The sequence below is a fragment of the Budorcas taxicolor genome, chromosome 9 (genome assembly GCF_023091745.1).
Source record: "Budorcas taxicolor isolate Tak-1 chromosome 9, Takin1.1, whole genome shotgun sequence".
Classification (NCBI taxonomy): Eukaryota; Metazoa; Chordata; class Mammalia; order Artiodactyla; family Bovidae; genus Budorcas; species Budorcas taxicolor.
Window position 1 is genome coordinate 63479853 of NC_068918.1, and position 22703 is coordinate 63502555.

The 22703-nt window shown below is 41.1% G+C and overlaps 1 protein-coding gene across 1 annotated transcript in view; it reads right to left on the minus strand.

Moving 5' to 3' along the window:
* Positions 1-22703, minus strand: part of SLC2A12 (solute carrier family 2 member 12) — a 65248-nt gene that overhangs the window by 18113 nt on the left and 24432 nt on the right. The window contains exon 2 of the mRNA XM_052645997.1: positions 18975-20315. Within this exon, the coding sequence (XP_052501957.1) occupies positions 18975-20315 (1341 nt within the window). The remainder of the gene's footprint in view (positions 1-18974; positions 20316-22703) is intronic.

Genomic DNA, 22703 nt, shown 5'->3' on the forward strand with positions numbered 1-22703 from the left:
GCCCTTTACAAACCTTGTTATCATTGGATCCTCGCTGAATCCCTCCTCATTAGAAACTAACAGTACTCTTCCCCTCTTTTAAAGTAGAGGAAACTGAGGTTGAAAGGAGTTCATAATTTGCCAGGATCCCAACACTGGCTTCCCAGGTGGTGCTAGTAGTAAAGAATTTGCCTGTCAATGCAGGAGACATAAGAGACGCAGGTTTGATCCCTGGATCGGAAAGATCCCCTGGAGGAGGGCATGCAACCCACTGCAGTGTTATTGCCTGGAAAATTCCATGGGCAGAGGAGCCTGGTAGGCTACAGTCCGTGGGGTCACAATAAGTTGGACATGATTGAGCAACTAAACACTAACAGAGTTCAGAGGTGGCATGGAGCTTGGATCGTCTCTGGATCTCACGCTTTTTCATCTTGGTGTGCTCTTGGGAGTGGCTCAATAAATATTTGTTAATGAACATGTAGATAAGGAGTATAAGCACTTCTGATGCTGAAGAAAGAAGGGCTTAGGAGTTGCCCCAGCCCTGGCTCAGTGCTGCCTAAGTCACCTTGTGTTGCAAACCCAGTGTTTATACACAGACCAGCTGCATCGTCCTACCCCAGAGGAGAAAGAAACAAGAGGCTGAGGAGGGCCCCCCTTGACCAGCAACCACTCGGGCTGCCTGTGCCAGAATCATGGGGCTGTCACCTGTGTCTCTGACTGAAAATTTATCTCTCGTAGCAGGATCACGCTCTGTACAGAGAACATCTGCTCAAAGTAAATTTGCTGTTTCAAAGAAAAATATTTAAATTACGGAAGAGGGCTGCAAACACATTTTTTCCCCTTGATTATTTGCTCCAAGTGGTTACCTTGAGGGTATGGAAGAGAATCACAAGCCAAGGAACATGATTATTGTTGTTCTAATTAAGAAGGAATTCCAAAATAACACTCCAAAGCCCTCCCCTCCACTCTGTGCCCCAAAGTCCTTCACCAGGTTGCTGCAGATTATATCCTTGGAGACCAATGCAAAGATCAGGTAACCTTGCCCTGAGCTTTGCAAGAGAGAGGATCTGGCTCTAAGAAGAATGATAGCTGCGTAATTTTGGTGAAGCCTTTGTAACAAGGCTATCCTTGAGCAAGTACAAGATAAAAGTAAGTAAGTTCACTTAGTCGAAGACAAATCATCTATGCCACAGGCCAGTCCCCCAGGCTCCTTCCTGCCATGGGTATTTGATGCAGGTAGAGGTCCTGCTTTCAAACTGTGGTGTTGGAGAAGACTCTTGAGAATCCCTTGTCCTGCAAGGAGATCAAACCAGTTAATCCTAAAGGAAATCAACCCTGAATATTCATTAGAAGGACTGATGCTGAAGCTGAAGCTCTAAAACTTTCGCCACCTGTTGCAAAGGGCCCACTCATTGGAAAAGACCCTGATGCTGGGAAACATTGAAGGCAGGAAGAAAAGGGGATGACAGAGGATGAGATGGTTAAATGGCATCACCGACTCAATGGACATGAGTTTGAGTGAACTCCAGGAGATAGTGAAGGACAGAGAAGCCTGGCGTGCTGCAGTCCATGGGGTCTCAAAGGCGACTGAACAATGACAACGTTAAAATAGCTTTAACAGATCTCAGAATCATAAAGAGTACAGGTTTTCAGATCCATAGAGAGTGAAATAAAAATCTGAAAGTGCTATTTGCAGCAAGATAGAACTTACTGAAAGGATAAAGTCCCTCCACGGCAGTCTTAGGTGCAAGATGGTGCCAGAATTTTGTCTCCACTGAACAGTGGAAAAGGGCTATGAGTACCCAGAGCAGAGGGAATGGAGAAGCTGTTTCAATTCGTAAGTAAACAGCAAAGAGGTATAAACTATCACAGGAATTTAATATATTGATATTTAATAATAGGTGGAAGTTTGGTTTTTTTTAAATCCCAAGCGTTTTTCCAATGAGAGAGCCTAATTCCTCACCACCAAAAATCAAGTTATTGCCACATGCCGCAGTAAAGTGATGGCTCTCTCTGGAGTAGTCAGAGATATAATAATTCTTTCACAATGAGTGCAGCCATTCACTGCAGGTGAGCAGGCCCTGCAACAATTCTCCTTGACATCTATTATTTCACCTTTTATCCTTCTCTTCCAGGACCACCTCTGCAATAGGTGCCTCTATAAATGTCTGCGTGAGTCTTTAAACTCTTCTCCAGGTTACAAGGATTGAGGAAATTTTGGACTTGCTGGGAGATGATTGTCCACAAATACTGAGACTCGTATTTCACATGGTATTCAATCACCAAGGTTGCCTGTCAGAACAGGCCTGATCCAGATGAAATCTGTGGTGGTTACGGCTGCACAGAGTGCCATAAAATGACCATGAGGGACAAACTTGTTGAAGTGGCTCTGTGTGCAGCAGAGGACACAAACTTGGATAAATAGGGCCAATCAGTGGTAACGGCTGAGCTCTGCCATGTCAGCAGCCATGCTTATCTCCCCCTCCTCCTATATTTCTGCCACTGCTGAACATTTTTTTCCCACTGAGGCTGTCCTTTCTCTCCCTGTGCCTTCAGATGTAAACGCTGCAGCATTTCAGGCATGCTTTCCATTTGGCTTGAGCATTTCCTGAACCACGTGGCATGGCAGCCTCAGGTCTGAAAGACTCATGGAAGGCTTGAAACTCTTACCTTACCTTGAAACTCTTAGGGAACTCCTAGCAACTTGGAGGAAGTTCTACATTTAGGCTGTAGAGTTCTGAACAACCTGATGGAGCCAGTGTCCTATACTTTGTAGGAGTGAAGCCAAATCCTATGGCTTTTACTGACTTTGTAGGCAATGTGCAGCAGACCCAGCTCTCCTCTCACTGTAAAGAGGTACTTAAAATGTGAATTTGTAAGGGAGTATGCCCATTTCCTTCCAACTAGATGTTTAAATTATGATCTTATAAGCGACTTGAGTGGGAAAATCTTGTCCTTTAAAAATATACTCCTTCATAAGCCATCATCATGATTCCCAGGTAGCTCAGCTGGTAAAGAAATCGCCTGCAATGCAGGAGACCCTGGTTCGATTCCTGGGTCAGGAAGTTCCCCTAGTGAAGAGACAGGCTACCTACTCCAGTATTCTTGGACTTCCCTGGTGGTTCAGATGGTAAAGAATCCACTTGTAATGCAGGAGACCTGGGTTCTATCCCTGGGTTGGGAAGATCCCCTGGAGAAGGACATGACAACCCACTCCAGTATTCTTGCCTGGAGAATCTCCATGGACAGAAGAGCCTGGCTGGCTACAGTCCGCGGGGTCGCAAAGGGCTGGACATGACTGAGCAACTAAGCACAGCACAGCAAACCACCATCCACAACATCAGCAATGATATTGCAGCTTTACTTCATTTTTTGTATTTTTCCTTCTCTCAGTCTCTCTGGATTTTGCTCACTCCTGGCCGCTTTTAAAATAGATACCTTATTCAAGAATATTAACAAACCAAGAAAAGCAATGAAATAAAGCCTCAAGATTCCCCAATCTTTCTATTTTAATGATTTCTAGTCAGAATCAATCAGAAATGATTTTCTAAAATATTTTAGGAGAAATTGGATTACATGGATTAATTGGATTAAACTTTAAATCTTTAAAAACATTCCAGAGTTAAAAATGGAACCCTATTGTGAACAGGTACCAATTGGGAATAAGAACTGTGGCGGGGTCTCCAGGCTTTCATGCTTGTGTAGCCTTTAAAATAATTAGAAAAGCTAAGTACTTTCTTTCATTTATAAATCAACATCTCACTTTTTTTTTTTACCACAAATTTAAATGACAGCAAAATATGCAATTTCAATGATTTTATGTATTTACTTTTGATGCCATTTAAACTCTATGTGTATAATAGAGAATATTTATATCACTCAAATAGTTCCAGTGGAATTTAAATACCATCTCTATTTGATATTCATCTTCATCCAATTAAAAATATAGCAACTTGACATTTAACATAAAGTTTACATTTTTAAATAGATGAAATGTTCTCAAGAATAATAAAAATTGATGGGGAGTCAAAAAATTTTTATAATAGCAGTCTCACTACATTCTTTAAGTTAACAAAAAAAAATTGTAATGATGTATCAGTTGATAACTTGATTAGGTCAGCCCATAGGTTTGTTAAAAGCAGATTATTGGAAATATCTAAGCTTAAGAAGTACTTTTATACAGTCATTAGAGTCATTTTTCTAGTCCACATCTACACCAATATCTCCAACTGCCGTTTTGATTAGTGTTCCTCAGGTTTTTATGATTGGGGACATACTGTCATAATAAGATTTCTGGCAGGTAATAGATGTGCTTTCTTTTAAATGGAAGAATAGTTATTAGTGGGAAGATAAGGAAGAAGAAACTTTAGGAAACAGATTTTTCCTAAAGGTCAAGAAATTGATTTCCTTTAATGAATCACTGAAGGAAGATTCCAGAAAGTAGCCCCCAGGAGTATGCTTATCCGAATTTGCAGATATTTTGAACTAGAATTCAAAACGAAAAAAAAAGGAGGGAAGGAGTTACAAAAAAGTAATCCGCTCTGGTTTACAGTATGATGTGAATAGCGTGCTTCACACATAACATTTTATGTTGTACTTTTCTTATGAATGATGCTTCAGTATTCATAATAAAAAGTATAATAAAAAGTATTATAGTTTCTAATGTTGCAAGTGTTCTTTGGAAAAATGCTTAATGTGTTCTGAAGAACAATAAAGTAACAAGTGAATACTGTGCTTATTAAGATAGCGTTAAAACTTTTACTCTCTTTCTTTAATGTTTTCACTGTCTGATATTCATAATTTTAAAGGGCATGAGTCAACAATCATAGTGCAGGTCAGAGAGGAAAGCTAAACACCAATGTATTATATTATGTGAACAGTCATTTTTGATGGCAATGTAATAAATGGTGCGGTTTCTCTGTGTTTAGCTGTGTTTGTGCTACAAAAATACAGTTTCAGACTCTTTGGTTCTTTTGGGAACCACTGTGCATTATCTAACTCCAAAGAGGAAAGTGAAATTTAATTAGCAAAGGGCACATATTTCTCTTCTTTAAGTTTTTCCTCTTTTGCTTGGATGCAAATTTAGTATAAAACCATTCAGATACTATTGTTGGTTTACTTTGCGTTACTGTAATGACTAACACCAGAGGACCAAATAAATCACCACTTTAATCAAGCTAAATATCTTTTAACTTAATTAACTGGGGAGGAGGAGGAACAGTATTGGTATGAATTTTGGTGATAACTGAAACATAAAACTTGAAAGAAAAAAAATATTTGGAAGATCTTAAAGGTAGACACACTTACCACAAACCCATTGGGTGAATATGATTGTATAATGGCTACATTTGATAATAAAATTCTTCTGTTTAAAGAATAATAATTTAATCAATATGCTTTTTCTCTAAAAGTATGTATTATTCCATAAGAATGGTAGGAAAAAGAAAAGATTGAACACTAAAAAGTCTTTGACTGTGATGGTTTTGAGTATTAGAGGCCTGGAGCCTAGAAGGAAATATGAAGAATATCAAAATCTCTTTGGAAACATCTGATGTAATTCTGGTCTGCAAGCCTTTGTTCTAAACCCTGTATATCTTGAAGTCTAGTAGCTAACTAAACTTCCAAATTAGAACCTGCTGTTCCACATCCCTGGAATTGTCATCATCTTTAACTATGAAAACATCACATGAACAATTTCTTTTAGAAGAGCTCATTATTTAGTTATAAATTTTAGATTAAATGTTATGGCAAACGAGTCATATGCTTACTACTGATACCTATCCTCCAAAAGGCTGCTTAAACGCCACAAAACCAAACAAACAAACCTAGGCTCTACAATCTTTGTGCCTTAAAAAGTTTCAAAGTTTTGTTTTAAACAGAACATTGTTTAATATGTTTTAGAATATTTGAGTTGAAAAACAAGTTTTCATGGGTCTTGCATTTCAATATGTTTCCTGACAAAAGCACTGACTTTGTTCCAGACTGTCTTTCTAAGGATGTTCATATAACAAGCAGCCTTGGAAGATGGAGTGTCTCCTCTGGGCAAAAGTTTGCTTACTATTGCTTAAATTAATGTCTCCCTCCAAGGGAAAAATCAGGTTGGTTTACTGTCTATTATAAAAGACTTGGGTTCCCCAAGGTTGGGATTCTTCTTCTCTAAAATAACCCATTCTATGTGTAGGTGTCATCTGGCCTGGTTCATGATGTCAAGGCATTAGGGCTTGGGGAACCATGCAAATGCTGTTAACTCTGGCTATTGCTATTGCTAAGAGTAATAAACTGTCTTTTGTCTCTGACCAAAGAGTCTAGGGTCTTTTGCCAAAATCCATGAAACTGAGACAGGCTAATTTTTAAACTTGCTAGTGGGCTCAAATATCAGCCTGTTTATAGTTCTTGAGAGCTGATTATTTGTAGCTATGGTATGAATTTTTTTTAAAAGATCTTTTATTACCATTATTAACTTTAGACTTCCCGCTTACATCTGAGAAATTTTACATGATTCTTAAGCCTCAGATAATCCACTGAAATATTTCTATAAGCTCTAACACTAATTAAGTAAGGAAAAACAACCCCCAAATACCAGACTTAGACTTTTGTATATTTCTGCTAGGAAAACTGGGAAGAAATTATCTCAACACTTTTTTGGAAAGTGTCAAGTTTTAAAACATTCAATTACTAAACCAAGGTAGGAATTATTATCCCATGATATAGCTAATCTCAGTCTTTTTTTCCACTTCAGGAGAAGGGTTGAATCTTATATTTAGAGAACATAATAGAAATAAATATTTTCTAATACCATACATTTTTTATGGCCTTAATTTTTGTAACTTTAAGACATGAAACTTCTTAAGTCGCCAAATGAATTAGAGATGGCTCCACATCCTCAATTGAGTAGCTTTACTCAGACATAACTTTTGGTCAAATGTGTATGAGGTTCCACTCAAACCACTTTTATTTCTGATGCCCTCTATATTGATACAAACTCATACTAGAGAAGATCAGGATATGTCAACGGCTGACTAGAGAGACAGCACCCCTATAACACAGAAGCGGAAAGAGTCCCAGAAACTTTTTTGGACTCATCTAACAAATATTTCTTAAGCCTTTACTGTGGGCCAGGCACAAGGTTAGGCTCAAGGAAACAACAATGAACAAGACACCCAAGACACAGAGTCTAAATTAGTTGCACCAACTCAGAATAATAGAGAATTGGTTATTTCTCAGCCTAAATCACACCTTTCACCAAAGCCTCCAAATTTTTTGTAACATCTGTCTGATATACTAGAAGGCTCTCTTGACTGTAGGTAATGCAGAACTGAACCATACTTCAAGCAATACATGTGTTTTCTTTAGTCTTGACCTAATTAGAATGATGCTTGGAAGGGAGGTGAGAAGGACCATGGCATCATAATTCAATATGGGGCTATGGAACATTTGCTATGTCTCCTGAAATGGCTTAAGCAAAATGCCAGCTGAGGTCAGTGCTTGGCATTACTGGAAACATCCATCTCATGTCTAGACTGTACCCAGATATTTAATAGCACTAATAACTAAGTGTACTGAGTCCATGCCACCCACCAGGCAATGCACTAGGTATACTCCATGCAAATATCTTTGTTCAACCCCAGTTAAACTGTGAGGTAGGTCAGGAAGCTGAAGCCTGGGGAGATGGATTGACTTGTCTGGAGTTCTACACCATGGAACTGCCAATTCAGTGTCAGGAAGCTTGATGCCAATGTCTGGTCTGAATTCATGCACTTTGTTTACAACCTCTGCAGGCTTTCTTGCTCTCCTCCCCAAACTCCTCCTAAACCTTGCGTGACCCCCTTAAGGCCATTGATCTTATCCCTGATCCTTCTTTATTTGTCTCCATCACTCTTACTTCCACTTAAATGTTGACACTTCTCTCTTCTCGAAGCTGTATTATACATGTGTTTATTTTCTGTCTTATTGCCTGTCCCCACCACTAGCTCCATGCAGGGGAGGGGTGGCTTTCACTCATCCATCCCTGAGTCACCATCAATGGGCACCATGCCCAGTGGGTCATGACTGAGCCATTCACATGTGCTGGACAAGTGAGTGACCAGATGGATCCCCACCACCTTCTGCCCCTCTCCTCTCTTCCAGGTCCCTCCAAGGTGCTTTCTTGCTGGAGCTCCTGCCTATTTGGAAAAAGAGATAGAGGGAGGTGATTTGGTGTCACCTGTCATTCAATCTTTAGAGTAAAGTTCTGCTTGAACTTGAGAATACAAAGGCAGTTAAAGGATAACAGTCATAGCCTCATTATGGAGCCTAATATGTGACTTTGGACAAATTCTTTCAATCTGCTCTAATGAAAAGATATTAGTCATAAGATAAGAAGAAGAGGTTAATTAATTAATTTATGGACATAGGAGTTCTTGGATTTTAAAAAAAGATCCTAGTAATTGTTTTGAAAAGAACAGTCACACACATTTTTCTGAGTTACAGAGGCTATTTTAAGGAAGGCGGCTACACAAGTATTACCTCAAATGAACTCATGAGATAATAACTTTATGCTTTGGGTTTGGACTCATTTCTGCTTTACTTTCGAAGCCTAAGAAGAAGACAAATCTCTATGTGGCTCTATGTCCTCACAATGTCAGGGATCTTTGGTTCTACCCTGAGCTTGAACTACAATAGAAAAGTATTCATTATTAGAAGGAGCTAAAATGATCAGAATTACCCCAGAAAGAGTGGAGAGTCAAGTTAAGATTTTGAACATATTTTAAAGGGAGAAATGAGTCGTGTAAAACAGAATGTTTCGTAAAAGTCTCTAATTAAAGCAGTGGGGTATATATTGTGATTTTATTTGATGGAAGAGTTTTAGGATGAGTTACAGGAGGGCAGAATTTCTTAACCTCTATGAACCCCTTCAGCCGGCTCATGAAACCTATGGATTCCTCCATAGAATAATATTTTAAATGTACAAAATAAAATATGTAAGATTACTTGGTAGCAAATTTAAGCCCCCTTCTGAATTCTAGATTTCAGAGTACCCCAATTATTCTAGACTCAGGCAAACAAAGGACCAGAATGCAAAATAATGTAGGGCATACACTTTAGCCTAAAAATAGAAATACTTTTTGACAAGAGAAACTATGTTGTGATCTAATACAATGAAGGAATGTTGTTCTAAGCCAACCCATATTTTTAAAGATTTAATAAAGATGATTTAATCTTGCTTTTGAGTTTTCTTTGGAACAGCAAGTACTTTTCTCTTTATACCCCTGTTGACACAAAGGATTTGCTTCTATTACAAGCAATAAACTCTCTAAATGAAATACCTGAGCAATTATCACATCGGCTTAATAAGTTTTATGATGCATTCATGATCTGGCATGAAAATTTGCTCTTAATAAAAATATTCTTTAAATTTCAAATCATTTGTGCCAGTACTCTAGAATACAATTTTGGTTACTGAATTGGAATTCTTATGGCATGGTTTCTTTGGAAAAGAAAAAATTAACTACAATATGAACATGGACATAAATGACTAACTCTTAGCAAGAAAAAAAGGAGAATTATTCAGATCTCTTCTAAAAACTCTAGCAGAATTGATCGTCTCAAGCCATCAGTGTGAATTAACTACTTGTTTTCCTTAAAGGGAATGGTGGCTCAGCAGTAAAGTTCAGTTCAGTTCAGTCGCTCAGTAGTGTCCAACTCTTTGCGATCCCATGAATCGCAGCATGCCAGGCCTCCCTCTCCATCACCAACTGCCAGAGTTCACCCAAACTCATGTGCATCGAGTTGGTGATGCCATCTAGCCATCTCATCCTCTGTCATCCCCTTCTCCTCCTGCCTCCAATTCCTCCCAGCATCAAGGTCTTTTCAAATGAGTCAACTCTTCGCATGAGGTGGCCAAAGTATTGGAGTTCCAGCCTCAGCATCAGTCCTTCCAGTGAACACCCAGAACTGGTCTCCTTTAGGGTGGACTGGTTGGGTTGCCATTTCTTTCTCCAGGGAATCTTCCCAGATCCTGGAGTAAGAAATGGCAACCCACTCCAGTATTCTTGCCTGGGGAATCCCAAGGACAGAGGAGCCTGGCGGGCTACAATCCATGGGGTCACAAGAGTTCGACAAGACTGAGTAACTAAACCACCGCCACATTCTGTCTCCTACTGCTTGCCTTCTAGCCTCAGGTGTGAATATCTGAATCAGTGCTTGAAACAGCAATCACAATTGGAAAAAATCAGGAGATGATGGGTTATTTCCCTTTCCCAAATGCAAACCTCCTTCAAACCTGAGAGTCTCATCCCATTAGCTTTGCTTTTGTTCTAAGAAATGCTCTGAAAGACTCTTCTCCATGTGAGAGCAAAAAGCAGAGGTGTCAAAAAAAAAAAAAATCTAGTACTACTTTTAGATACTCTGTGTCTGAAATTCCCAAATAACTCTTTATGACTTGACAAATGCCCTAAGTGCTTCCAACTACTTGCTTCTGAGCACTGCTAACTCTCTTGCATCTTTTCTTAGAGGCCGCAACAGAAAAGGATTTTTAGAACTCATGCCCAAATTGAGACAGGAGGGAAGAGGGCAGGGCACAACCTTTAAAAGAATGACAAGGCCATTGAGGGTATGATAAAGCCTGGTTAGAACAGATTAGGCCCAAAATGGCAGAAGATTGACTTTCAGTGAACCTTAGGCTCATTATATGCTCATTATAATATATTAGCATGTACAAAATGACACACCCACAGGCACCATGACAGTTCTGAGGCTAACCATAAAAGGTCAGAGTGGGCAGTGGCTCAGTTCCTGGAAATCTCAGTCCCCTTCTTCAAAAATAGTTGGAATAATCCTCCCACTTATTAGCCTATGAAATTATCCAGCTCATACAAACTAACCACCCCATATTTTGGGGCCTCTCGCCTCCTGAGATGGCCTGAACTCGTTCTGTGGAGTATGTTTCTCCCTAAATAAACCTGCTTTCCTATTTACTTTTCAGGACAGATTCCTTTTGCCTGACCTCTTGTATCCTTCACAAGTGTCCTATATTAATAAACCTACTTCTTGCCCGTCACTTTGTCTCTTGCTGAATTTTTTTCTGCAGCAAGATATAAATAACCTGAGGTCCATTAAGTCTTGTGACCAGGTGTGTGGTTTCATCTGGGAGACTGTGGGTTCAAGGCCCCTCTTAAGCCAGAAATTGTGGGTTCAAGTACCAACTAAAGTGCAGCTGAATTGGAGTCCCACCCAAAGGACTGAGGTTAGAAGACTGTGGGTTTGAGTCCCAAATTGGGGTGTGTGATTGCAAAGTGATGGATTGTTCTGCAAAAACTTGATGGTTTCAGGACATACAGGCTTTTCTGTGGCAACCTAGTGACCATAGCTTTGTTAGTACTTAGCCTACCAACTAGATGTACCTTGACACAGATAAAGAAACACAGGCCGAGACTTTTCCTGTATATTCATCTTTGTTTTCAAGTTCTTTCGCTCTCCTCCTTAGTAACATGAATGTACCCCTGCATCATTTTCAAACAAGTGGTGCTAATTAAAGAACCTGCCTGCCAATCACAAGACAAAAGAGATGCAGGTTTGAATCTGGCTTGGGAAAATCCCCCCGAGGAGGGCATGGCAACCCAGTTCAGTATTCTTGTCTGGAGAATGCCATGGACAGGGAGGCTGGTGGACTATTCTTGGCACAAAGAGTCAGACAAGACTGAGCAACTTAGCACTCAGCATGACTTCAAAGGACAGAAGGAAAAAATATGAGATGTCATGTCTCCCCTCCAAGAGCTTACAATCCAGTAACCACATTCTTGTTAATAAACCAGTAAACACTCAAAAGCAATACACTGTTTCATTAAGGACTAAGTTGTTATCACATGCTAACTTTCATTTACATCATACACTACAGGATCCAAAACACATGCCTATGCGTTGGCTCCCTTGATACTCACCTATACTCTGTGATGTAGGACAGGTGTTATTATGCCTAGTTCATGGATTTAGAGGAGAAGGCAATGGCACCCCACTCCAGTACTCTTGCCTGGAATATCCCATGGATGGAGGAGCCTGGCAGGCTGTAGTCCATGGGGTCACTAAGAGTCGGACACGACTGAGCGACTTCACTTTCACTTTTCACTTTCATGCATTGGAGAAGGCAATGGCAACCCATTCCAGTATTCTCGCCTGGAGAATCCCAGGGATGGGGCAGCCTGGTGGGCTGCCGCCTATGGTGTCGCATGGAGTCGGACACGACTGAAGTGACACAGCAGCAGCATGGGTTTAGAAACAGCTTCAGAGAAAATAAATGACTCAAAATCACATAACCAGTAGGCAGAAGAACTGAGATTAGAACTCAAGTTTTCTGGTTTCAAATTCAGGCTCTTTGTAGCCCAGAACTGAACTACTCTACACTAGAAATAACTGATGGTTCATATGAATAAAGACCTTGAAGAAAGGAGTAAATTCATAGAGGAGATAAGACTTTCACTGAACTTTCAAGATAGGAGGGACTCGGGGAGACTAGATGCAGAATGAAAAGAGGTCACAAGTGCTTTCTGTCTCCTGACCTGGGTATGGAGCAGTGGAAAATAAAAATGCACAGAGAGCAAAGTATTGCCTCATGTCACAACTCTTTGTACCCTCAGGAATCTAAATGTATTTCTATGTGAATGGTAGCCCTGGAAGAAAAGTCTATAGACTATGATGTAAATGGTTGTCTTGGAGTCATGCAGATACCCTGATGGAGTTGGGTGGATGATGGAAGGTCTTGAAAATCACACTTCCTTTCCTTCCAGGATGTGTGATATCATAGTAGAAAGAGAATGGAATTAGGCTTCAGATAGATACCCAGAGATCTAGTCCTAAATCTCTGTGATCTCAATCTCTCAGAATTTCTTATTTCTTTTTTATAAAAAGAAAATGTAGAGTACAGCATTCCTAGTCTTCTTTTCATCTTGAAAATGATTTGACTTTTCTGATATGGAAGAAAGTGGGAAGTCATGGCAGATTCATGAGCTGTGGTGACATGAGGAACATGGTTGCTTAGGGAATACTGGTATGGTGGATGATGTATGCGGAAAGGCCGGAAGGGGAAAGAACCACAGGAAGGGCTTCCCAGTAATCTCAGGATGAGACCATAAAGAATAGATGAGGATGGCAGAAAAGAGAAGGACAATATGAACAGAGGAGTCCATTTCGAGGGAAAATACAAGAACGTTTGATCATTGACTCCATCAGGAAATGGTCCCAGAGCATTAGAACTGAGTGACTGGCAGAGTGACTACCCCATGGAAAACAAAGACAAGTCTTCTTGGCATAAGGGGAATAAGAATTCAGGAACAGCTTCTTTGTGTTCAGCTGACAGTGAAGCATCAAAATGGAAAAGTCCAGCACTCATTGGGAAAAAAGGAACAAGAAGTCATGTGAGGTGATGGAACTGGAGATACGTGACGATCGTCAGCCCAAGGGAGACAATTAACATTCCTGAGAAAATAAATATGAAAGCTTTTATCATGCATTAGCAAAAGAGTGTCTTTGGTTTTATAGCTAAAGAAACAAAAGCCAAGAGACAGTAATAAAATGACCTAACCTCTTTTTTAGAACTAGATGGAATGGAAGCTAGTCATATATTTTAACAAGTAATGTTTAATTAAAAGAAATAAATGTCTACACAGAAGACAGAATACAGTCTTTGACCCTCTGAAATATTTCTTTCCAGATTCATATTTATTCTCTTAGTCGAGTTTATCACCTGACCATTTTGTCCTATGCCAATTTAGCTAAGCTGGAACTACATTTCCCAGAATTCCCTTCCCCATGTAGTTCTGGGTGAGGGTTGGCCAAAAGAGAAATTTGCCTGAGACTTGGAAGGCCAAAGTGACACTGAGCCCTGTGCTTGGGGGGTTGGCACCCTGGACATCAGTGCAGGATGTATAAGTTGTTATATGCTGGTTGTCCTTGTTGGCATGGAGGAGCAGCCAGTAGACCCAGATCTCCTCCTCCAACTTCTCCAAGTACCAGGCCAGGCACATGGGAGGGGTCTGTGGAAAAGGACGTGGGTTTTCTGCAGGTGGCCTGCATCGTCAGAATTGACGTGGTGAGAGACAGATGTGGGTTACCATTTCTCCTTAGGGATTCCTGCTTGTCCTAGCAGGGTCACTGGTCTTTGCTGTCCCTGCTCCAAGTCCAGCTTTTCCTCCCACCTGCCCTGCTGCCCTGCAGAAACTTCAGGCAGCATCCAGATGCAGAGGGTGCAGGCTTCCCAGACTCCACCAGCTTTCCTCTGAGGCCCTGATGAGTGACCTTCTCTCTTTCCTCTAACTGTCCCTTCCAGATCTGTGCTTTCTCAGCAGCTCCCACAATTATGTGATGTCTAATCCCTGCAGAAAATTCCTTATCTCATATCACTCATAGTGGTTCTACTTTTCTTATAGAATTTCTCACAGTGTCTTCTCACCAGGCCTTTGTCTAGCAAGCCTCCCTTTAATTGACTGTACTTGTGCATTTCACTTATTCTCAAGGGATCATCAGCTATCAGAAAAGGATGATGAAATTTTTAAATGCATTTTAGTATTTCTAAATAGGCATCATGATAGACCGGGAACCAATATCAAACTTTGGGCTACCATGAGGTTTAGGGACACTATCTATTGGCTACTGGTGACTGAGCTGGAAACCTCCATAGTGCCCAGAACTACCCAGGTCCAGCTGTTAACAGAGAGAAAGAAACACCTATCTTGTTTAAGCTACTTTCATTTTGGTCTTTGTTGGAGCTGAGCTTGAATTTCAACCAATATACATGCTAAAATATTTTAATTGTTTAGTTATTCAAATAAATGCATGTCAAAACCTTCTGCATTTCATTATTTTCCTTCTCTTTTAGCCCATAGTTCAATCTTATAAAAAATGTACATGCTCACTTACCTAGCAGAGCTTCAGAAAAAGAGACTACCTCTATCTTGCATAAAATGCAGTGGCTCATTTAATGACTTCATGCAATGGACAATAATACACAATTTTCATTTATTCCTATTTCTAATACATCTTCTGGCATCTGGTCCCATCACTTCATGGGAAATAGATGGGGAAACAGGGGAAACAGTGTCAGACTTTATTTCTTGGGCTCCAAAATCACTGCAGATGGTAATTGCAAACATGAAATTAAAAGACGCTTACTCCTTGGAAGGAAAGTTATGACCAACCTAGATAGCATATTGAAAAGCAGAGACATTACTTTGCCAACAAAGGTCTGTCTGGTCAAGGCTATGGTTTTTCAAGTGGTCATGTATGGATGTGAGAGTTGGACTGTGAAGAAAGCTGAGGGCCAAAGAATTGATGCTTTTGAACTGTGGTGTTGGAGAAGACTCTTGAGAGTCCCTTGGACTGCAAGGAGATCCAACCAGTCCATCCTAAAGGAGACCAGTCCTGGGTGTTCATTGGAAGGACTGATGCTGAGGCTGAAACTCCAATACTTTGGCCACCTCATGCGAAGAGTTGACTCATTGGAGAAGACCCTGATGCTGGGAGGGATCGGGGGCAGGAGGAGAAGAGGACGACAGAGGAGGAGATGGCTGGATGGCATCACTGACTTGATGCACATGAGTCTGAGTGAACTCCGGGAGTTGGTGATGGACAGGGAGGGCTGGTGTGCTGTGACTCGTGGGGATGTAAAGAGTCGGACACGACTGAGCGACTGAACTGAACTGAACTGAACTGAATACATCTTCAAGGAGAGGACTGAACTAGCAATTAATGGTTACCATCAGGACCAATACAGTTCTGTCTGTTTTGTTCATTTTATAAACAAGACATGTTTTCATGTGAGCAAGTCACTTAACATCTCTGAGATTCAGTGTCTTCATTTATAAAATCTGGTGAATGTTTTTCTTCCCAGGCTTGTTGTGAAGCCTCCAAAACATGTAAAAAATTCCTAGAGCAGTGTTTGATATAATATTAGTTGACTTTAAAGTTTAAATTATATATATATTTTTTTAAATTAGTGTAGAATAATATTTGAGGAATTCTAGAAGGTAAATAATAAACAGCCTCCAATAATTTTCCTCCAAATCAGACTGAACTTCCTAAAAGGGGAACTCTTGCTCTAATACAGTAATGTATCAAATGATATATGGTGTAACTGAAGAATTATTGCACTTTACAAAGTTATCCAAAAACTAAAGAGAAGAGTAGCATGTGCTCAGGAGGATTCGTATAATGAACAGGTTGGCTCTGGAAGTTTAAAATCAATGTTTCTCATATTATAATATGTAGCATGTATTAATCTCTGCCAGTCTGAGAGGTTCCCTGAATGAAACAAACCAAGAAAAGGCATTCTTTTCTTAGATTCTTAGTTGATCTGTGATATTTCAAAAGACTAGATCAAGAAAACTGATGTAAAAAGGAAATATTTTTACTTTTATGATAAATATATAGGTGAAAAAGGGCTTCCCTGGTGGCTCAGACAGTAAAAATCTGCTTGCAATGCGGGAGACCTGAGTTAGATCCCTGGGTTGGGAAGATCCCCTGGAGGAGGGCATGGCAACTCACTCCAGTATTCTTGCCTAGAGAATCACCATGGACAGAAGAAGCTGATAGGTTACAGTCTGTGGGGTCGCAAAGAGTCGGACTAGACTGAGCGACTAAGCCCAGAGGGGAAAAAAGATGCCAGCAAAGGAAATCAATGGAGCAGTAAATACTACCTCAAGTTTATCAAGTGAGCAAAGATTATTGTACTTATTGATATAGAAAGGTCCATAGACAAGGCTAAGCTGTTCCTTGGTAAAAGCTAGCACTCATATCTTGCTCTTAAAGTAGACTTTAATGAGTTTCTGAAAATAATTTTAAAAAGGTGCTTACTCATTTATTTCATTAGCTGTATGTATCAGAGTTGACACATAAGCATTGTTATTACTGCATTTTATGGCTCCCCAAAATTCATATATTGAAACCCTAAACCCCATTGGATGATATTTGAAATGGGGCCATTGGGAAGTAATTAGGTCATAAGGGTGAAATTTCCATGATGGAATTATTACTGTTATAATAAGAGACACAAAAGATATAGCTACTTCTCTCCTCTCTCAGTCTCTCTCCAACACACCAAGAAGTCTGCCTCAACAATACAGGAAGAGGGAGCTGCCAAGAACTGAATCTCCTAACTCCTAATCCTGAACTTCCCAGCCTCCAGACTGTGAGAAATTAATGTTTGTTCTCTAAGCCATAGCGACCCAAGCTGATTAAAACAAGCGTCTCACAGGTACACACCCAAGTAATTGAATCCTGAAATAATGGTAGAAACTTTTTTCCAGGAAACTGTTCATTAATGGTATTTATCATTTTCAGCCTTAAGAAGCAGTATCAGGGTCCAGGAATCTGTCAGAGGGATCAGGAGTTGATGGCACTGTAGTGTTTCCTCTATCTTCCCAAGCACAGTCCTTTATGGGGAAATCTGCCTACCCATATTGCAAAAGAAAGGGCCAGCTTCAGGACATCAATGCTTTAGATCATGTGATCCAATCTAGCCATCGCTGCTTATACCAGAACAACCAGTTATGACTCGGCATAGCAAAGAGCAGTGCAGATCAGATTCCTTCTCTGGAATCTGAATGAATCAATATCTAGAGACTGATCTCATACAGAAGTAGGAATAGAAGCTAAAAGATGAGGAAGCAGAGAATTGAAGGGAAGGCCACATTGGCTATGTGCAAGTCCAGCCATTAATGAACTGATTAAGCAGGCCAAACCTGCTGATGGTCGAACAGAATGAAGCAGACACAGGGAGCATAGCTCAATCCATTCAACCAAAACCTCCTTGAAGACAGGACAATATCTGTCTTGCTCATTACTGTTTCCCTATCATTGAGCACAGTCCCTGGCTATTAAAACAATTAGTCACTCAATCTACATTATTTCGGTGAAAAGCTAACAGTGGATCTCTAGGTCAAACCCTTTTCCAGAAACACTATCCAGTGTCCGGCAGCTGCATGTGTTCATGAAACTCCTTCTCCTTCAACACAGCCTACATCTTCTTCTTATTCCTGAGCTTCCAACGCTTTTCTTTTTTGGAGCAAATATATCTGCTCCTTGATCATTGTAAAGAAACATTTCGATATCAACTCTGTGTAAATGAGGAAAGAAAGGAGGAAGAAAGAAAGAGGGGTGGAGAGGAATGAGGAGGGAGAGAGATGCAGACCGAAGCTAAGGGTGGTAGTGAAAGACTGCCCTTGATTTTTAAGCCCATCCTTTTCCAATGAGGTGCAAAAAAAAAAGAGCTTTCACAACTTCTCTACAGAGAGGTTTAGAGTTTGGATGAGAAGCTAAAAGATGAAAGAACTGCAACAACCAACTTATGCTAGCAAACTGTAGGTAAAGTTTGCTGAAGAGAAGTAATTAAACTTTGTCATTGCAATAGACCAACTATACCAAATAAAACAGTCTTGTAGTACCTCCCTCTAGACTGTCGGCACTGTTTTCAATGGGAATACGTGGATTCCCATTCACCCATTTAACAGAGTAAAGTCCTGGGAGGTTATTCTAGTGATCAAATATCGTCCTTTCCCAAATAACGCCTTCTTAATTCCCTTCTTCATTATTACTGGAATGCATCCATTATTGTGTCTTTGAAAAAATCTAAACACAATTTTTTTCTTCCACCTTCAAAGAAACTAGAGAATTGCACAGAAGAAAATGTCCCAGTAAACTTAGACTTCATAAAACAATATATTCTCTTGAACAACATATCTTTCGAGGTCTGATTCCTTCCCAATTAATTAATAGTAAAGCATCTTCATCTGACAGATAGGAAAACTCCTCATTGGTTGGATACTAGCCCTGCACATTTCACAAAGCAGATATAATACAGGTGTATTTTCCTCATTACCAGAGACATGAGGTGGCCAATACTACTCCTGGCTTGCTTCTAGTATTTCCATGTATGAAGTATTATAGCAGTAGAATGCTCTGACTGGTCAAAAGTAATTGGTAACATTCATAAGGCAAGAGAGGGAAGGAATAAAAACTAAAATACTTACTTGGTCCTAGACCAATCGAAAAGGCAGCAACGTAAACAAGCAAGCTGGCTAAAGAAAGCCATTTCAAAAAAGTGGGGACATCTGCAGAGTCTGTGACGATCTGGTATTCAGTTTGGCTTAGTCCAGCATTTGGTAAGGATGCCAGGGTCGTTTCTCCTCTCCCATCTATGTCATTTCTCATGGGCCTCGGTGAGCTTCTGCTGTGGAAAGTCATCCCTTTAAAGGATTCTCTAAGAGTGTCATTGCTGGCTGACGAGTTACCTGGTCCATAAAACACAGACTCATCCAAGGACTGGTTGATAGGACTATGGTTTCTGCAGATACTGGTGAAGTTCATGTGGATGTTGAGATTCACGATGCCCATGGTCATCAACGAAGCTGCCATCACAGAGGAACCGATACACAGGAAGGTTTTGCTCCCAACCTGGTCTACGAGAAGTGTGGCTGGGACGGTGCTGATGACCTTGACGACCCCAACTCCCGTGGAGGCGAGGCTAGCTGCCTCATTGCTTTGGAAGCCAACAGACTTCAAAACAGTAGATGCATAGAATAATATGTTTGGCTGGCCAGTGATCTGTACAAAAAATACCAGTGTTAAGCCTATCATGATTCGGGTCCTCATGTTGTCTTTTGAACGAAACAGATCCCAAAAACTGTACTGATATTCATCTTTCAGGGAAGACTTTATCACAGTGAGTTCATCCGTTGTATCCGAGATAGCTCTCAGCTTTCCAAGAACCTTACTAGCAGCTTCCTCATGTCCCTTCATCACCAGAAATCGAGGACTTGGAGGAAGAAAGTACATTGCAATGGCTTGCAAAACTCCCAAGGGAATAACAAGGCCGAACATGTATTTCCAGCCATGGGAAATGTTGGCAAATGCATAATTTGAAATGTAGGCAAAAAGAATGCCGATGACAATCATCAGCTCGTTCAGCGACACGAGAAGGCCTCTTCTGTGTTGGGGAGCAATTTCTGCGATGTAGACACAAGTGGCGGTGGAGGAGAGTGAAATGAAAACTCCAATAGCAATGCGCCCCCCTATAAGAGTGGTGTAAGATAAACTGATAATCAAGACCAGGCTCCCAAGTCCAAGAAGGCAGGAGGACAAAATGATGGTGGCCCTTCTCCCGTACCTGTCAATCAGGACCCCTCCAATTAGAGAGGCCAGGAGAGCCCCGATAAGCAGGGAGCTCACCACCATTTCCTGCTCATGGCAGGTCAGGACTAACAAGGCTCTTATTTGCAGAAGAGCCCCAGAGATGATCCCAAGTTCATACCCCACCAGGAAGCCACTGACAGCAGCTGTGACAGACGACAGGAGAGTATACATGCCACAACCTACGAGCAGAGAGAAGAAACAGGTCAGTTCTGAATTGCATCCGATGGAGACTCAGCCTTGTCTAAGTACATTTTCCATAGCACTGATAAACACATATATGTGAAAGTCGCTCAGTCATGTCTGATTCTTTGCAACCCCATGTACTATACAGTCCCCGGAACTGTCCAGGCCAGAATACTGGAGTGGGTAGCTGTTCCCTTCTCCAGGGGATCTTCCCAACCCAGGGATCAAACCCAGGTCTCCTGCATTGCAGGCGGATTCCTTACCAGCTGAGCAACTAGGGAGAACCATAAACACATATAATTATAGTCAAATAATACAGTAACCAAAACATGATTAGATAAAGAAGGAAAAGTCCTTTTTCTTTCATTTTTGGGGAGGAGGGAGTGGAGGCATTTACACGGTGTGTGTGTGTTTGTGTGTGTGTGTGTGTGTGTGTGTGTGTGTGAGATGTGACGTTGGTTTTCGTTTTGCACAGACCCATATGTGAGATAAACAGATGACCGATGATGGGGCCTGAACAAGCAAGAACACAGTTTTGTTCCTGCTCTGGTGTTGGATTGGAAATTCACAAAGCCTGGCTCCTCAGGTCCTGCTGTCTAAGGCAAACCCTTGAGGGCAGGATACAGAGGGACGCAGTCTCTGGAAGGGCCTCAGTCTGCCCAATGTGCAATCTGGGGGAAAATGAAGCACAGCGTCCAGGAAACCTGCCCTCCTGTCTCCTTGCCCAAAATTCAGCCACCCCTGGCTTTGCTGAAACACAGGAGGCTGTTGGGGAAGACCAGGGTGTGAGTGCCTTCTCAAAGTCGGGGCTGGGTCAGAAAGAAGGGGTGGGGAAGAAGAACAAAGGGGCTTTGTATTGCTCCATTCATTTGAGGTTAACATCTGAGGGAAAATGGCAAAATGTTATTGTTGTTGTGTAACCAAGTCAGGTCTGACTCTTTGTGACCCCATGGACTGTAGCACACCAGGCTTGTCTATCCTCCACTGTCTCCCAGAGTTTGCTCAAATTCATTTTAACAGGCAAAATGTTAAGTCATTAATTTTCAGTGGTAGGTACACCGGTGTTTGTTACCTGTTTGTAATTTACTCTGGGCACCTGATGCGAAGAGCCAATTCATTGGAAAAGACCCTGATGCTGGAAAAGATTAAAGGCAAAGGGAGAAGGGGGCGGCAGAAGATGAGATGGTTAGATAGCATCACTGACTCAATGGACATGAATCTGAGCAACCTTTGAGATACAGCAGAGCACAGGGAGTCCTGGAGTGCTGCAGCTCATGCGGTTACAAAGAGTTGAACATGATTCAGTGCCGGAACAACGACTTGTCACAACAGAAAGGAAACAAACAAACAAAAAAGACAAAAAGCCAGGGAAAAGCATTGCAGGCAGAGGAAGCAGTAGCTTCCAAGGTCTGAGCACAAGGAAGCTTAGGTCATGTTTCAGGAACTATCAGATGCCAGGATGCATGGGGCACAGCCTGAGCTTGGATAGGGAAGCAGAGGTGGTGTGTGTCAGTGAGCATGGGTAGGTACAGAGGCCAGGTAGACTTCATGCTGGACCTGGCAGATAACAGTGACAGTTTTTATTGTATTCCCAGTACAGAGGGTGCATGCCTACTGACCAGTGAAAGGGAAGGCATTCTGAGCCTCTTGCTTTTGTGTGGAGACTAGTTCTTCAAGGGGCAAGACTTGTAGCAGGGGAGGGTAGTTTGTAACCTTAGTGTTGATAGAAAACAGTGCCAGCTTGCATTTGCTTGCATTTGGGTGTGGGGAATGGAATTGATAAGTGGACACAACTGAAGCGACATAGCAGCAGCAGCAGACAAATTCAAGAGTTAATTTGAAGGTAAAAATGATGACATTTGCTCATGAATTGGTGTTGGAGGGTAAGGAAGTGGATCAGAATCAAGATGGCTCCCTGGTTTGAGCAGTCGTTTGGGTTACTTTATAATAGTACCCTGTACACGGGCTTACGTATTATACTATACAGGCAATAGACTGACCTAGGGAAGAAGGCCAGGGGACCTGGCTGTGGGTGGGAGTGAAAGGAGAAGCGGAAATCAGAAGTTCCATATTAGACTTGCTAAAATGTTTGTTTTCCCTGTAGAATGTTCAGATTAAAATATCAGGTAGCGGATTGAGCATACAGATTTGGAACTTAAGAGACAAGTCAAGCCTGGAGAGATGTATTGGGGATTCAGCAATGTGTATGTGATATTTAAAGCCATGGGAAGGGGTGAGATCACTTTGGGAGACAGAACAGAGAAACAGGAGAGACAGGACAAAAGACAAGGATATAAGGAACACCAGCATTCAGAAGAGGAGACAGCAGCAAAGGCAACAGAGAAGAAGCAGAACTGAGATATGTGTGAAATGGACTAGAAACG